The following is an 18,998-nucleotide window of genomic DNA, read 5'->3' as shown; positions in this document are numbered from 1 at the left end:
TAAACTGCTGAGCCACCTGGGCTGCCCAAATTATCACACTCTTATTAAATAAATACCATCTGCCAATTCAAGAGAAACAAGGATTCTATAGACACTGTACTTACCCTATCAGACCAAGGGGAATACTTAAAAGTGTAAGAAACAATAATACAACACATAAATAGAATACACTACTTGGTGATATAGTGAAAAGATCCAAGACATTTCATCTCCAGAGCTTCAACTTCTATAAAAAAATCAAACTGATTCATGAATCCTCTGAGTAATTTATAATCTTAAAGCTACCATTTGGAAATTTTAGAAATCAGGTGTTTTTTGTGGCATATGAAATAATTTTTTTTAAGATTTTATTTATTCATGAGAGACAGAGAGAGAGAGAGAGAGAGAAAGAGGCAGAGACACAGGCAGAGAGAGAAGCAGGCTCCATGTAGGGAGCCTGATGTGGGACTTGATCCCAGGACTCCAGGATCACACCCTGGGCCAAAGGGAGACACTCAACTGCTGAGCTACCCAGACATCCCAAGGCATATGAAATAATTTTAATTTAAAATAACTTATCTAAAAAAAAATAAATAAATAAAAAAAATAAAATAACTTATCTTTTGGATACGAAATTTTAAGACTTATTTGAGACTTATTTGAGAAAGCATGCACATGCACGTGCACACAAGATGCGGAATTGCCCTCCCTTTCTTCTCTCAAATAAATAAATAAAATCTTAAAAAATAGAAGACCAAATATGTATTTAAAAAATAAAATTAAACTGAACTATGTGTCACATTAAAAACAGATAAAAACTGCTTTTATAACTTACTATTTGAAGTTCCTATATTTTAATCTTTCAAAATTATCAACTGGCTCATTTTTCTCATTTTCATGTTTACTTTCCAAATGATTCTAAGACAGAAGTTATAGGCTGGTCTTTATAAGCCTGTCTCCAGAATTTACAAACTGTGGGTATAAAAATTATTTATTCCTAAAATATGAAAGGTTATGTAATCATCATTATTTTTCTCTCTTTTTAGCCCTCATTGTGAAACAGCTTAACGTGTGATCAAACATGTGCAATTTATGGAGCTGGTAAATACTCTTGTTGAGAAAAGCTGAGAATAATTATCATTTAATGCTCTTCATTAATATATTTCCACAGCAATATTCACTAATGCTCCTTTCCTTAATGATTTCCAAAAATCCACTGTGGGTATAAAGTAACTAATATAAGATGAAAGATTAAGCCAATTGATCCATTATTTTCTCAATATAAATTATTGGTGGAATCACAGCAAATATTTAGTATAACATAACTTTAGCTATAACTCATGAGGTAAAAATTTAAATTTTAGTTTAAGGACAGATGGCAGACGGGTAAAAAACACACAATTGGCAGATATCTGGATAAAGTAGGAACAAAAATAAACAAAATGGGAGAATGACAAATGCACTAACCTCATAAGCTATGGAGTTTAGTTTAAGTTCAGCACTAGATATGTCAAACAAAATGAAAAGGTAAACAACTAGGAAAAAAGTGTTTGCCACAAATGAAATCCTAAATATACATACTAAGATCCCAAAGATCAAAAAACTGGAATAAAAAATTTAAAAATGAAAAATATAAGTAATCTATAATAAGGAAAAAAGAGGTAGCATAGTTATCAAAGATACGCAAAATTCCAGAACTTGATTTCACCATTTCTTTCATACTCTCTTCCATTATTGTCCTAAAATAAAGTAACTCTTTAATAACATATGAAACACAACCCCAAATACTTTCTATATAGTCTAATAAAACTAATTCACATGTCTTTGGGGAGGATTCTTTTGAATGGTGCAGGTTTTCCCCATTGATGCATAAAGTATTAAAAAAAAAAAAAAGAACTTCAAAATCTAAATAAGAACAACTTCATTTTAAATAAGCACCAGAATGTTTAAAAACACAACCAAACAACACTGACCATAATATAAAATTTAAAGCAAATAATAATGAACACTGTGAGAAAATTTACCTTTTGGGGTTTCTTCATTAAGTGCCAGAAATATTGGTGCATTGGGGTTCCACATGCCAGTAATAACATAAGCTCTCCCATCATAGCTCTTTCCCATGGATTCCTGTAAAAGTTCAGACAGAAATCACTGAGAATATACACACCAAGAAAATCACCATTTTAAATTATATCTTACTATAAGTAATCTAATTTATTAAAATTTGGATTTACAATCAAATGGGATTCATTTTTTGGTAAAATTTCTGTCACCCTACAAAAGCATTTCTTTCAATGTTAAATTATCCTTGAGCTTTCCTCAGAGTTTCTTTTTTTTTTTTTTTTTTTTTTTTTTTTCCTCAGAGTTTCTATTTAGAGGCACATACCTCTTGGAAAAAAGGGGTATACCTTTATATGCTGGGTCACAAAAACATAATATTGGTCTGAAGTTACATTTAGCTTTATCTTAGGTTGCTTGTCAAAATTTCATATACCTACACCAACAAGGATATCCAATTTCTATTAAAGCTATGTATATATCTCACTGAAGATATTTTTTCTTTTTTTTTAAGATATTTTAATTAATAGCTACTCAAAGGAAAAGCAGTATTTTTCTTCCAAAGTTCTAATTTATAATATATTTTAAAGTATTAATTTACTTTATCACAATGCCTCTCAAAGTTCATACTTTTCTATTATCTATATCAGATAATGTACACTTTCTTACGATCAGTAATCAATGTTAGGAGACTAATAAAGGTTTGTAATCAACACCCAAGTTGATTAACTTATCTCCCTTTCACTAGCTCCCTCTTTCCCTTCCATCCTTCTCCCCTTCTTCATCTCCTCCACTCTTTAAGACATCCATCAGCACACTCCTGACTCTCACTGAAGCAGCCAGCAGTTCTTATAGTAAAAGCAGGATCACATACAGCTGTATGTATGAGCATGGGGCAAGGGAAAGGGGGGGGGGGGGTGTTAGAGGTGTTCCCACAGGAAAACAGCACACAGCATACAAGTATATGCATGCGCAGGAGTATTTACTATGGTACTTTAAATTTTCTGTACCCATTTCCTCATATTATGAAGAGAGAGTGCTGAAAAGAACAGATGAAACAAAAACTTTTTTACAGTTTTACCCCCACAGACATGCTTCTCTGAAACCTTATAAAATTATTTCAGTCATTTGGTAATTACAATGCAAATTTTCCTAGTATATTGGTGGTATTTAGCCAAATGAACTGTCGGCTTGAGTTTAGGAACCCTGCGTTCTAGAGATGAAGTATACTCAAGGCCATGTAAAGAAAACTCACTCAGCAACTTGATTGAACACATGCATATATTCATTCATCTTCACTCTCTGTCTCCATCTCTCTCTCCCCACCCCTTTCTCTCTCTCTCTCCCTATTCCTTTCCTCTCTATTTTCTCATTAAATTCCTATTCAGAACAAGTATGGGCATCTGACCCCAGAAAAACCAATCAATTTCTGGAAAGAGCTTGAGCTGTGCTTGAGTCTAAAAAGATGAACTAGTCCAATCAAAAACTTTCTTTCCATTGGCAAATACCAAGGGAAGTGGGCAGTTAGCAGTAGAGCTGAAAGTTTTATTCAGAGATCAGGCCCTGACAAGCCACATATCAAGTGAAGTGATAAGATAACAGAAATTATAAAGTAGGGAAGAATACATAAAGAAGAGCAGAGTATTAAGAAACTGCTAAGTGGTGAGAGAAATGGAGAAAACAACAACAACAACAAATTCATTAAAAATGATCGTGCAGGGGCAGCCCGGGTGGGTCAGCGGTTTAGCACCTCCTTCAGCCCAGGGCCTGACCCTGGAGACCCGGGTTCGAGTCTCACGTCAGGCTCCCCGCATGGAGCCTGCTTCTCCCTCTGCCTGTGTCTGCCTGCCTCTCTCTCTCTCATTCTCTCTCTCTCTCTCTCTCTCTGTCCCTGGGTCTCTCATGAATAAATAATAAAATCTTTAAAAAAAAAATTATCATGCAGTCCAAACACAAAAGCAGATACTGGGAGGCAGGGAAGGAGAGAACGAAAAGGAGGAGAGAGAGAGAGAAGGGAATGGGGGGTGGGGGGGAGAGGAGGACAAGGTAGGAAAAGGTGAGAGAAAGAGAAAGTAAAGAAACAGAGAAGGGGAAGGAGGTACAGAAAGAGAGGGAGGCAGAGCATCAGAGCCTGCCTGGGAGCTGGGGCAGCAGTAGAAAAAGAGCAAGAGCCCACCCTAAAAAGAGGCTCAAAGAAAAAGTAAGCCCATGGAGGGAGGTGAGACAGACTGAAAAGAAAGTCTAGATAGCAGAAACCACTTTGCAGGTTTAGATACGATTTCATGAAGATCAACAAACTCTTCTGTGTCTAAGGTGTTCTAAGCAGAACTTTGTTCCTTATTAACCAAAATAGCCTAACTCAACATAGTTTTGTCTTTGTAGTCTTCACAATACACTACCACAGTAATCTATCTTATACATCAAAAGCCCTCAATAAAAGTTTCTCCTCATTAAATATGGCATTTTTATTATTGAACTAGACATTTCCATCACACACACTAACTTACTCCCAGCCTCTAATAAAGATACTTCTTGGGGTGCCTGGATGGCTCAGTCAGTTGAGTGTCTGACACTCGGTTTCAGCTCAGGTCATGATCTTGGGGTTGTGAAATCAAGCCCCGAGTCAGGCTCCACACCCAGAGGGGAGCTTGCCTGAGGATTTCTCTCCCTCTGCTCCTCCCTCTGCTCACTCTAGCTTTTGCTCTCTCAATAAGTAAATAAATCTTTAAAAGAAAAAAAGATACTTCTTCAATTATCTGCTAAAAAGTTCTTCCTGACCCATCTCCCGCACCACAAGTAGGGCTAACAAAATCAGGAATGGCAGTGAAGGGACATCTGGACAACAAAAATCTCTACCCAAACTATGCCAGGGTGGAACCACTAAATGCCCTCCTCTTAGGAAAATAAACTAGGAAATACAGACAGAATATGGCAGTTTGCAATGGGAAAATAGGCAAAAAAAGCCATAAGACAAAGGCCAGAGAATCACATAGTAAGCCACAGATGAACTACTGTCAAGTCATGAGCAAGCATAAGCTATAAAGTCAAGTAGGCAGATAGATGGTAGGGTGAAGCAAACACATGGTACTGAAAAGACATAACATACACAAAAAAGTAAAAAAAAATAAAAAAAAAAAAGTTCATGCTAACCCACCCATTCATTAAGCAAATAGGAGCCTATTATAAGCCATGGTGTATGCCTATAAGTATCCAGCAAGGAAAACAAAACAAAATGATCCTGACCCTCGAGAGGTTACAGGCTAATGCTTTCCAATCAGCAGTCTGTGACCCATTTGTGGATCATAAAATCAATTTAGTGGATTATGGTCAGACTTGTTAATCAAGTAGAAGAAAAAATAGCAGAGTTCCTCACTCATGTAAGGGATAAGAACTGTTTCATGAAAACTTTATTTCTGCCTTTTTACACATCCAGATTACAGGCTTACTGGATTATAATGTAAATGTATTGTTAATTGTGAGTCCAGCTACTAGTCTAGTGTCAATAAATGGTTAATTGTAAAGATCTACAAACTTTCTGAGGCACTTCTAGGACTTTTAAAATGTATTCCAGTTCCAAGAAACCTGGCTCTACCTCGTTTTCAGCTCTTCTTGGTACCTTGCTATTAGACTCTTCCTAGGTACTATAGGGGAGCAAAATTTGCCACCAAAAATATATCTCTTAGGCATGTGGGTTATTTTCAGGCTGATTACTTTTAAAAAAACAAAAGGTCAGAAAAAACCTTTGACCTCCCCCTTATAGTAGCCATAGATAACTACAGTATAAAATAAAGTAGGTGACATAGGGAGGAAATTAGCAGAATCTGTTTCTTTAAATTCCTATATCCCATTGTTTCTGAGTGGTCTAGCAAACATTGTTTTTCATCTTCCTATGAATTGTCTTCCTTCCCCTTGAAGTCTCCAACTTCTACCCCTTCTGGGGTGGGTAGCTCAAAATGGCAAATAAGCCTCATTGTCTGACTGTCTGTAAGCCTCATATTCTTACAGAGCCCCCATACATATGTAATTAAATTGTTTTCTCCTACTAATCAGTCTCTTGTCAATTTAATTCTTAGACCAGACAAAAGAACCTTGAAAGGCAGAGGAAAATTTTTCCTCACCAAAAGCATCAATAGCTGTGGATCAAAAATTCTCATTTCCTTACTCCTACAGTACAAGTATCTTCACCAAAAATATTCTCACTACTGGAAGAAAACGGAGTCTCTGTTATTTGTATCCCCCTAAAAAACAATTTTATTTATAATTTGTTTAAATACTATATATAATATATAAGTAATCTATCTGCCTAAAAAAATATTTTCACTTATAAATACGACTTTCTCTCTCACGTAGATCTTATATTAAGTTTATAAATTTATAAAAAGTCTCAATTCATGTAGCATATTAGAAAATATTCAAAGGGAAGAAAAGTCAGCATCACTTTAAAATTATCCAAGATAAATAGAAGTCTCACAATTCTGAAATTAAGTATAATTGTAGGGTTTTCAGTTTGTCAGAATAAAGTCTAAGAAAGTGAAATTTGTTTTAAAAGTGTTCATGTATTCAAATGAGTCAGAAGAACATAACATCTTGCTCTAGAGGGCAGAACTAAGGTTAATTAGGCAGTAATAACAAATATTATTTTTGATGATTACAAAAAAATAACCTTGTAATAACCAGAATATATTTCTAAATCACAAAGTAAATATATTTATTAAGTGCAATACAGAAGGTATTTCTGTTTAAAAGTTAAGATAGTCAGCTATTTCTACATCAAATATCAACTCTCGAATATATATCAACCTTCAAGAAAATTCCTTAAATAATTACCACTCCTACAGTAAATATACTTTGAAGGATAGGTAATAAACGAGGATAAATTCACAAAGGGAAATGCTTTCAAAAAAACAAAAGCATTCATCACAGTACTCAAATTAATAACAGTGCATTAAAATAAATGAAAGGCACCATAGTCACTCTGGATATGCCTGTTATAATCATGTACTTGTTATTTTTAGCTCAAAGAAAAGGTATCTTTCTAAGAACCCAAACAGATGAATGGATGGACATTGTCGTAACAGTATCCTTTTATTTGCTTACAGTTTGCTTATGACATTTTGGTGGAAAGTTTTCTAAATCTCTCTTATAAGTAATTTTGAGTTTCCAAAATTATTACTACCATACAGTTGAAAGTTAGAAACTCTGACAATATTACAAAACTTTAAAATAGAAAATACTTCTAAAATATAAATTAACTATCATCTATACTTGGTTAATGTGTTTAAGATTATCATTACCATATCCAGTAAATGCATGTCACTGTTCTTCACGTTTCGACCTGGGCTTAATAACATTCCAAAACATCTGAAAATATTGGGGGGGAAAAAAAGGACAAATAAGGTATCAAGAATATATAGAAGCCCAGTGAGCAAAAAGCCTTTTTATAATAACTATACAGTCTGAGCTCTGTACTTACAAATAGCTTTAGTTTTTTAAAAGAAACACCATTAAAAAAATTCATTAAGATACATAATAAAATCACATAGAAAAAGTTATCTAAATTCCCAGATCTTTATTTCTGCATGTAAGAAATTACCAGTGATCAGAAACTATAATAAAAATGGCCACAAGTTATTGACTGAAACAAAATACAGTAGTGAGACATGAACTGGTTTCTAGTAGAAATGAGACTTTATTTGCCTTGGAGTTATTTCAAACATAGAAGTCAAAATCAACTACCCCAATTAAATAAAAAATGATTTTTAAAAGACTGTGCTCAATCTGTATCAAGTCAAATTAACAGAAAGAATTACCCTGGTCTTCAATAGTCATTTTCACTGAGTAGCCTGCTAATATTTATTATACCTTAAGTTTGAAAAAATGTTTTATGAAACTCGTTACTAAATGTGCCATTATACTAGTGAAGATATTATCCAACATACAATATACAATTAACTATTTACTTTTTCTGTGTTTCCTGATTCTAGAGAAGCTTTAGGAATCCCATCAATACTACTACTACTTTATTTGTCAAGGATTTTTACAAGCTATAAAAGTCAGCTAAATCCAACATTTTTATATTTGTTAGGTTATCATTAATTCCGCTTTTTAGTAAGAAAGTAGAGTCCAGAGAAATTCAACAATTTATTCTAATCCTTTTGTCTATTAAATAGATCTTATAACTCTAGAAGCAATGTGATCTGCCTTCAGTATCCCTCTGCCAACAACGCACATTCACACTTACTAGTGTTTTTATTGTAGTTTTCCAACATATAAAATATGCTATGGAACATTTCACTCAGGAGTAGAGAATGTAAATAAATTAAATATGTTAAGATTTTCTAAATTTCAAAATACCGGCACCTAACATGTCATTACTCAATCTGATCCTTGTTATTTTCCAAAAGTTCACTTTTCTAGTAGCACATCTTATTCTTCTGTGAACAAATTAAGTTCTATCCCAATATGAGTCTAGTAAGTGATAAAACAATAATACATGCTTCCTGTTAGTACTTGAGGATACCATGCTCAAGGCTCTTTTAGGCATCCAAAAACAATCAAGTACATGACAAAGATAAAGTCACTGAGCTCTGAAGATAACTTTCCAAACCCATCACTGTACTACCTAACAAAATGTAATGTTACTATGAAGGAAATAATACCCTAATATCCACAATTTTAGTATAATTACACTGCTATAATCTCCCTATGAACTCCTGTAATAAACACTACAAATTAAATGTTAATTAAGCAACTTACTGTACTATTTCTTTTACCACTGCCTTAAATACTTGCTAGGCAAGGATAAAGAAGTGAATTCTTTTTTCAGATATGAAATTTGGTCCCCCACCCCAAATAAAAAGGTAATAAGGACAGAAGACATCTCTCACATTCCCTATATGCTTTGTTTTGGTTTGTATCTCTCATGTTTTTTTTTAAACAATTTTCTATATTACATAGAGAGCTTTTAAGTTACAAAACTATTATATATTCACTTTAAAAGTTAACGGATACCAAAATGTATAAAGAAAACATAATTTACCCTTCCTCTAACATCAGCCCCCTTAGGAATCAATGTTAACCAATGTTAACAATTTAGTATGCAACCTCCCTACATTTCTTTTTGCTCTTTTTGAAAACAAAGTTTTTTATCATTTTGTTTGCCAATCATTTGCAGGTGAATGATAAAATTGATACAATTTTATATTTTCCTAATATTCCCATGTTAAACTCTACTGCAAAAAAGAACCTTTAGAGGTTTAGGTTTTCCTTAAATGGCAACTCTCTCACTTATTTTGATGATCTTTGATATGCTGCTCTTTTCCTGGATTATAAATAAAATATCCTGCCACTGGGGCACCTGGGTGGCTCAGTCAGTTAAGTGTCCAGCTCTTGATTTCAGCTCAGGCAAGATCTCAAGATTGTAAGCCAAGCCAGGCTACATGCTCAGTGCAGCGTCTGCTTGTCCCTCTCCCTCCCCATCTTCCTCCACCCGCCCCCCTCCCCGCCCCCAGCCCTTTTTCTCTCTCTAAAATAAATAAAATAAAAACTTTTTTTAAAATCCTGACACCAGCCAGTAGTATGACCTTAGAGAAAGCACCCAACCCCTTGAGCTTCTGCTTCCTCTTCTAGAAAACAGGAAAGGTATAATACCCAAACTCTAAGGAGTTCTTCCAACACGAAAATTGCAGTTTTTTCTATCAAGCTGTATTAGTCATTTTCAAAATTATATTTCATTAAAGCACATCAGGTTTCCTACACATACAAGCAAGGTTTATTCGGAATAATGTGTTAGTAATTAGATATTATTAGTACCACAAACACCTAACGCGAATATTAAGTATTTCATTGGGGAGGTCAAAGCATTCAACCTTTTCTTGTTAACTCTATAAATAATGTAGAAAACTGTCATCACACCTGTTTTCTCAAGCAGCTCACAGTCTATAGGAGGAGAAAAATACAAGTAAACAGGGAATTACAACCTGATATGGTAAGTTCTACGATCACTGTACAAACAGAATGTTAATAAAGCAGAAAAGAGACATAACCGATATTATTTATAATATAGTACATAGCTGACCTAAAATTTGAAATCAAATCTGAGAATGAGATATATTAATATTATTACATTAATTATGGTATATACTGTTTATTAAATACCTTAAGTCAGACATTACTACATTGCGCATTTACATTTCAAAACAACCTGCGTATGCAAAATGCAACTAGTTTTCATTTTGGTAGAAATGATTTGTCCCAAACAACACAGCTATTAAGTTAAAAGACTGGGATTCAAGCCCATGTCCATGATCCAAAACTGCAGGTCTTTTACACATTATACTCTGTCACCTCCGTAGCCTATCAGGAAAGATTACGAATTTTCCATGTGATCCAGGGCAAGTTATACTGCAATATCTCACTTTCTACATTTCTAAAATACAAATGCTATCTGCTTCCAAGTTTGCTATGTTCATGTAAGCTGAAATGAAAACCCACAGGGTGAAAGTACACTGTAAACTAGAAAGTAGTTCCCAATTATAAATTATTACAATTGCCACTATTATTTTTTTAAGATTTTATTTATTTTAGAGAGAGAAAGAGCACAGAGGGAGAAGGAGAAGCAGGCTCCCGGCTGAGCAGGGAGCTCCACACAGGGCTCCTGGGATCATGACCTAAGGCAAAGGCAGATGTTTAACCAACTAAGCTGCCCAGGAGATCTGACAATTGCCACTATTATTAAGAAGAGAAAGTTTAACCTTCCATAATACCTCTGAGTTTTTACCCAAAATAGAACTTGAAACAGTTTTTAACACCAAGTTAGCATCCACACAAACACCAGAATTTAGCAAATCTAGCATTGCTTTAGACTTAAGTGATGGAAGAGTGAGAAAACCATGTTCTCTAACAGTCAACTTAAATGTTTTGCTTTTGCTTTCCGTCCATCAAATGATCAGAATCTTATCTATCTCCATGAAGACTATGGATAAAAAGGAAGAAAGGAAAACGAAAGGGGGCAAGCACCTACCAATGTCAGTTAAGAAACACTGTTTCCTAACTGAATTTTTGTTGTTAAAAATGCAAAAGTGACAGTATGTCAGAGGAGGTAAACAGAAATACCAAAAAAAGCTATGTCAATCATATTTTTTCAGACTAAAAGATGAATTTTATAAAAATTGGAATCCCACTCAATCTCATACTGAAGAAGTTAAAAGATAGTTGGAAAAGTTCCCCAGATGAGAAATGTTGGGTTTTTCACTCGCTAAAGGAATCAAGACAGATACACAGGCATTCCTCACTATGCGCAGTATGGAGAACCATTACAATTAACCACACAAGAGAAACTGGGCAAAGCGATGTTAGGATCAATGGGGAAATTTTTAATCGTTCTGCAACCTTTATTTTTGTCAAAACTTTAAAAACTCTTTGCTGTCAGTTGTAAGTATACAAGGAAATGGAGGGGGAAAAAGTAAACTATTATTTATTTAGTACTTTGTAATTTAAAGCATTCAGGGGATGTCTGGGTGACTCAGTGGTTGAGCGGCTGCCTTTGCCTCAGGGCATGATCCTGAGTCCTGGCACCAGGCTCCCTGCAGCGAGCCTGCTTCTCCCTTTGCCTGTGTCTCTGCCTCTCTCATTCTCTCTCATAAATAAATAAATAAAATCTAATAAATAAATAAATAAATCACTCAGAAACATAAAAGTGCTTTATTTCTTCAGAAACAAGATTGAATAGAGCTTGCTTTCTTTTCATATAATTTACAATGCAGAGTAAGCATTTTTTTCTATGCCTTGGTAAACACTCCTATTCCTTTCTCAGTTTGAATCTGCTTCCAATATTTTATCCTTTGTGCTTTCAACATTATGAAGTATTTCTGAGGGTTCCTTTAATGTGAAGTTTTTGCCGGCATAACTTCCTCCAGGACATTCATCCTTTTCATCACAACCACTTTCCTTACTTATGCTGCTAAATTAATCCTATGTTCCTCTGGCTGCCTATCTACATTCCACTGTACAGTGGCAATGTCAACATTCCCATGGTCCTACATCTTTATAATTCCACTTATGTCCTATTCAAATCCTGAAAAGTTATTTGTATGGTACAGTAAAAGTTCTGCCATGCATGCCACATGCATACTGTTTATTGTTGCTTCCTGTCATGATGCATTTTTTTTTTAAGATTTGAGAAAGAGAGTGAGCATGCACATAGTGTGGAGGGACAAGGGAAGAAGGAGAGAGAGAATCCTCAAGCAGACTCTCTAATGAATGCAGAGCCCAACACGGGTCTCAATCCCAGAATCCTGAGATCATGACCTGAGCCAAAATCAAAAGTCAGATGCTGACTGAGCCACCCAGGCTTCCCACATGAATGTTTTCAATTGCATGCTTGTATATTTCTTCCAAAACTCAGCTAAAGAAACCTCATGATCTCCAGTCTTGCAATTACCACTGCCTTTCAATGTGGGAACTAACTTCAAAATTTTGGCTCAATTGCTAGCAAAACTCACTAGAATTTTCTTTTTTATCACAGTCTTTAATCCAAAGTAGAAGTAAATGCTCCATTTCAACCCTAAGCAGCTCTCTATTCCTACTGAAGCTTAAAGATGATAGAGTGACTTTACTGTGCTCTTTATATTCACCAGACTTTTTCAGAATGGTTCACACCATAGCTTCATGCAGGGCTTAGGTCTCTTCCTATCTTCATTCTGCTGTCATCATTTCCAAATCTAAGATCACATGCAATTTCACTTTTAGCATTATCACTTTTATATTTCTTGGCCAACTCTTTAGATTACCCATTTTTGTGAAATGTTACACAGGTTTATTATCACTGAGAGATAAGGATGTAATACAACAACACACTTTGTTGTCTGGTAGTAAACAAAGTAAGAGATACACTATTACCATTATCAAAACAATTTCAAAGTAGTGACATGACTAGTCCCTGATCTTGTACTTATATAAAGACTATGGACTGAAGAGTTAATAGCAGAGTCTTTACTTTTTGCAATTACTCAAAACTAATATACCATGATAACAAAAATTTGAACCATGTGGGCTGCAGGACTGGTGTTATTTAACTAAACCAAAGTAATATAAATTTGTGCATTATCATAACTGTAAAGCAAAGACCACTTGCATGTACATAAGTGCTAAAAAATCTGGCCAAGGTGTTTGCCTTCTCACAGCAGCGGTCTACTCTGATTGTGCAGGCTACTTATCATTTCCACTTATCATTCAAAACCAACTCAGTAATTGTTGTACTGGTGATTGAGGTACTAGTGATAATACTACCAATAGTAATAACAGCAAGCATTTATTAAGCATTTATTCTGAGTCAGGGACTAATCCAAGTACTTTACAAGTATTGTCTAATTTTTTTCCTCCAAAAAAAATTTTTTTTAAACATTTTATTTATTTATTCATGAGAGACAGAGAAGGAGAGAGAGGCACAGACACAGGCAGAAGTAGGCTCCTTGCAGGGAGCCTGACATGGGACTCAATCCTGAGTCACCAGGATTACACCCTGGGCTGAAGGCGGTGCTAAACCACTGACCCACCCAGGCTGCCCCCTCCAAAAATTCTTAAAAGATATTATTAACAATTTACAAATTAGAAACCGAAACACAGAGAAATTAAATAACTTGGCCAAATCACCGCAGAGCCAGGATTTAAATCCAGATGAAGGACTCCATAGTTGGTGAACTTAAAAGCCTTGCTAGCTTCAGTGACATTAATCACAGGAAGAAGTCTCTCCATTAGTTTTTATACTTCCCAGCAAATGAGGTTTAAAAAACTGGTTGTTCTTTTCTTTCTGTTCTTCAAGTAGGAAATTTTTACTTTTTTCTCTAAGATTATCTGGGTTATTAGGAGTAATTACTAGGGAAAAAATAAAATAGATGCTTAGGAGGCAGCTGGTTGGCTCAGGCGGTTAGTCCCTGACTCGATTTCGGCTCAGGTTGTGATCTCAGGATTGTGGGATCAAGCCCTGTGATACTGGCTCCATGCTCAGCACAGAACCTGCTTGAGATTCTCTTTCCTCTCCCTCTGCCCTCCCCTGTCCCCACTCACACTTTCACACATGCGCATGCTCTCTCTCAAATAAATAAAATAAATAAATAAATAAATAAATAAAATCTTTTTAAAAAAAATATTTTAAATAGATGCTTAGGACTGTTTTAGATCTAATACCAGTACAGAGAATTTAATCTGCAAAGAGGCTATAAAAGGCAATATTTTTAAGACCTTTTTTTTCTTCCTTTTTAAAATTATCAACCAGTAAACTTCAAGAACACACAACATCCAAGCATACCATCCTGGGGAAATAATGTTCCCATTAACTCCCACATTATAATGGATCAAAATTTGAAATGCAGAATCATATTCAAATATGAATACTTCCACTAACTCTGTTCAAATACAAAAGAAGAACTTATAGTCAGATAAAAATAGAATATTAAAAATGATTAGGACAATCAAACCAAGAAATTTCAAAATCTAACACTGCATTTAATCACTGCTAAAAACATTTAGTAATCATTTTGTTTTACCACTCAATAGGAATAATATAGGAAATTTGGGGATAATGATACATTATTTGGGCTTTTGCATATACCAAATATATATCAAAATAATTAAAAGCCAAGAATTTTTATAATTGAATATACTTGTAAACACAATTTAAAAACATCAAAAAGCATAAAGAAAAATAATATTTTCCCCCACAGCCACTGCTGATCCACAAGGGCTCATTTTCTCCCACACAAAGGTTAATCAAATGTAGGTAAAGATAAAACATCAGCAAAAAATCCTAAAATCAACTATATGAGGAAATGTAAAGCATAAACAACTTTAGCACTTTTTAACAATATAAGAATAATAGTGATTCCATCTGGAGTTCCTGATTCTTTTTCTCAGCTATAATTTCATTTACTTTTTTTCTTCTAATTACTCTTTATTTCATCTAAATTTTCTTCCATGTGTATTGATACCTTTTTTTAACCCTTTTGTCTAGAGTTTTATCTTTCCTTATATAGTTAAACGTAGAACTGATAAGATTTACTAAGAATAAAGTGTACAGAATGAAAGATCTGACTCTAAGTTATTCACCCTGAGTAACTGTAAGGGTCAAGTTACAAACTGCTAAGACTGAGGGAGGCTATAGAAGGAACAGGTTTGGAACAGGGTTGGGAATCAAATTTGAGTTTTGGACACCATAACTTTGAAATGCCAAATGAAGATGTGAAAAGGAGTAAGCAACAGATATCCTAACACATTACACTGCTGGCTTTGTCCTCCTAAGAGGGTTCCTAGAAATATCATACTCAAATTATGAAAACAGTAAGAATTTCTCTGAGGAAGCATTAGAGGAAGAAAATGTAGTTTCCACTTGGTTCCAGTTAATGAGGAATCTAATGAAGAACATCAAATGGAACCAAATATTTCTTCAACTTTAGAAGTCAGTCAGAAGATGCCTGGGACAAATGATAAAGTTCATTATCCTTAAATAAATGAATAATTCAAGTCTTGTCCAAAACATAGTTGTAATACCACAATCCTTCCTTTCCCAACCAGTTTGCCTCCAGTTAATAAAGTGGCTTGGGACACTCTGTGGAACTGGCGTCAACAATTTGAGTACTGGTGGCCAGAAAATAAAGGTTTACCTGAGGCTCCAGAAATATGCTTACTCTGAAAGAAACAATATTCCTAAAACATCACCAGAGGCTAAATTGCAGTCATATTAGAGGAAATGCAAGATGGTGGCTAAGAGAGCAAGGATTTAGGAAAGCTGTAAGAGTGAAAGACAGGAAGAGATTAATAGAGTTGAAGTGATTACTTCATCAAAGGAAGGCATGTTGGCAGGATGGTCAAGAATTGCTGCAAGAGCCAGTCAATTCAGGTCTGTGAGTTCATGTTCTATTCCTCCTTCTGTTGAGACCTTGCTGCTGCAAGCTTTTGGTGTCAGGTGGTGTATGGTCCATGACAGACCTGTCTTGGCAGACATAAAAGGTTAAGTTCGCCTGCAGTTCCGTGCAGGTCAGACCTGGGTACCTGACACTCCCAAAAGGATGATCCTTCTCTTCCTGTTACTCACCTGCACTTTTTCATCCCCAGACCTAGAAAATAATATGTTATGCCCTGAGTGTGCTAAGAGAATTAAGATGATGATGAAAAGATTAATTGCAATGGGGAAGGAGAAGCAACCTGATTTGATCACACAAACATCATTCCCTTTCGATAGGTCATATCTTAATAGAGAATAAATGGTAGAGACCCCCCAGCTATGTTGATTTGCCTCCCAGCGATTGTTGTGCTCTGCCCTACCCATTCTCAGTGTTGTCTGATGCCTTGAGTACAGACAGGAATGTCTAGATTCTGTACTTCAGGTTTGCCAAGAAGTTACTTCTGATGCTTTAAATATTTAGTTATATAGCACATAGTTTTATTTTAATTAATAGATTTTTTTGAAGTGGTTTTAGGCTTTCAGAAAAATTGAGCATAAAGTACAGGGTTCTGAAATACTGCCCTAACCCCTTCCTCTACCGTCAACATCCTGCACTACAGTGATATACTTGTTTAACCTTCACTAACTTAATTGTTATCACCCAAAACCCATACTTTAAAACAGGATTCACTTTTAGTGTTGTACAGTGTACAGGTTTTGACAAATATATAGTGACTGCCTAAATCCACCATTACAGGGTCATCAAAATAGTTTCACTCTTCTAAAATCTTCATGTTGCATCTATTTAACACTCTCTCCCCTCCAACCCTTGACCACTAATCTTTTTACAGTCTCCATAGCTTTGCCTTTTCTAGAATGTCATACATTTGGAATCATGGTAGCCTTTTCAGATTGACTTCTTTCACAGCAATATACATTTAAGTTCCTCCTTTCCCTGGCTTGAAAGCCCACTTCTTTTTAGTGATTATTCCATTGACTGCATGTACCTTAGTTTGTTTATTCACTCACATATTAAAAGTCATCTTGGCTGCTTCCAACTTTGGGTAATTATGAATACAGATGCTATAAACAAACAAGGAAACAAATGCCAAATGTAGATCTGGAGGCGGTGTGTGTATAAAATTGGGATTCAGAAGAGACCTCAGGTTTGAGATTAAAAATGTGGAAGTCATTCATTTATAGATATATTTAAAGTCATATATTTAAAAAGACTGGGTGAGGTAACTAAGGAGTAAGTGTGGTAGAGGAAAGACTGTTAAACTAATGTCAGGAAGGAAAAATCTAATAAAATCTACTATACAAGTAGAAAGTTGGCCAAAAGCATGGGCACTTCATCCAGAGTAATAAGAGAAAAGACTGTATAGATGAGATAAACTGGTAGACAAGGTGATGGTAATATTTAGGTTCTATTATTTTTTCTATCATCTTAAATAAGAGATCACTGGTTGAGAGCAAACATGGTAGAAGACATGATGGATATTTGAAGAGAAGGTATGAAATAGCCTAGGTAAAAGATGAAATAGCTTGTCTAGTAAAATAATAGGGATGCTAGCAACATAAAGGTACAACTGAAGTTATGGTCACAAACCTCAAGTGAAGTCAATTAGCATGACTATATGTCTGTTATTTCCCCAGCTACATTTAGTTATAATAGGTGTTGGTGCAAAGGAGCAGAAAGCTGGAACTAACTAGAGATGGGAATATGCCAAGCAAGTAGGAAAATGGAAAAGAGAACAAGGGGATTGTGGAGTATATAAAGGAATAATTTATAAAGATACATAATGTAATCTAATTGGGACAGAGACAACTAATAGAGTAAAAACATGAAGTGAGTGGTGATGAGGGACAGTAAAACAGGATAGGACCACAGAATATTAGTCTCAGTGAGATCAAAGAATTAGTGGAATTGAGAAAATAAGAATGAATTAGAGAGATAAGAGGTAATGATCAGACAGTGGGATACATGACACTGAGATTATGAAGGGAGTTCAGTCATGAACTCACAGTCAAATTCAAGTATGGTTGTGGAAGTAGGTGGCTGGGGAGGAGGAAAAGATCTGTGGACAAGAAGAGGTCAAGAAACTAAGAAGCTAGGTTATTAGAAAAATCATCTACATAGATATTGACACTGCCATAAATTACGATAAGCCTAATAATCAAAAAAAAAAAAAAAAGCCTAATAATCAGAGAATGACAGTGAGCCAGAGGCTAAAATCTTCAAAGAATGATGGGAATCCCAAGGATGGGCAGATAATTGCAATAAGAGAGGCTAGCAGATGGGAAACTCTGAGAGCATTAAATTCGAAGCTGTGAGTTTTCAAGGAGGGAAGAGGAAAACAGTCTGGAAGGAGCAAAGACATGCAAGAAGGAAACTCATACATCTCCAGGCCAAAGGTACAAGGGGTTGGAGGAGAAAAAACAGTCACTTGAAAAGGCTTTAAAGGAAGGAGTAGACTTGGGTGAAAGCCCAGTTTGTGTAAAGTGAAGGGAACATTCAGAAATCAGTTTGGGGATGAAAGAAACTGTGCTGTGACAGACTATGAGTTCCAGAGTATAGAATGGAATGTTCCAAAAGCTGGGTAAAGGTGGAAGATGAGAGTCAGAAGACAGGATATACAGGGGATCAGCATTTGAGTATTGATGGAAAACCCAGGAGCCTTGGACTTCTTAAAAGGCCTAAAAGAAACAGGCAAAACAAATAGATTTCAGTGAGGCTGAAGATTGAGGGTAGGAAGAAGGATGGCAAGAGCATGCAGAGCTCTGGAATACTCTGCTTTACTACAGTTTAGAACAACAAAGGTGTACAAGTCAAGGAAAGGGCAGTACTACCAGAGGAATATTGGCATCCTTTTCCTGTTACTGATAGGGAGGGGGGGTTTGGAATGGGAAGAGAATATGAGTGTAGAGTTTTTATTTGAAGGGTGTGAAGGAAATATAACTACTTCTGAGTATCCAAAGACACTCTTGGTTAATGAGCTTGCAGAACTGTAAACCCAAAAAT

At 35.3% G+C, this 18,998-nt stretch overlaps 1 protein-coding gene across 6 annotated transcripts in view; it reads right to left on the bottom strand.

Moving 5' to 3' along the window:
* The window catches only part of RABGAP1L (RAB GTPase activating protein 1 like), a 728,064-nt gene that overhangs the window by 607,574 nt on the left and 101,492 nt on the right, over positions 1 to 18,998 (bottom strand). For all 6 annotated transcript variants that reach the window (XM_072830698.1, XM_072830693.1, XM_072830694.1 and 3 more), the window contains 2 exons: positions 7,332 to 7,398; positions 2,004 to 2,106 (listed from right to left, as the gene is read on the bottom strand). In XM_072830698.1, the coding sequence (XP_072686799.1) occupies positions 2,004 to 2,106; positions 7,332 to 7,398 (170 nt within the window). The remainder of the gene's footprint in view (positions 1 to 2,003; positions 2,107 to 7,331; positions 7,399 to 18,998) is intronic.

The sequence above is a fragment of the Canis lupus genome, chromosome 6, assembly GCF_048164855.1.
Source record: "Canis lupus baileyi chromosome 6, mCanLup2.hap1, whole genome shotgun sequence".
NCBI lineage: Eukaryota > Metazoa > Chordata > Mammalia > Carnivora > Canidae > Canis > Canis lupus.
This window is presented reverse-complemented; position numbering and strand designations above follow the sequence as displayed.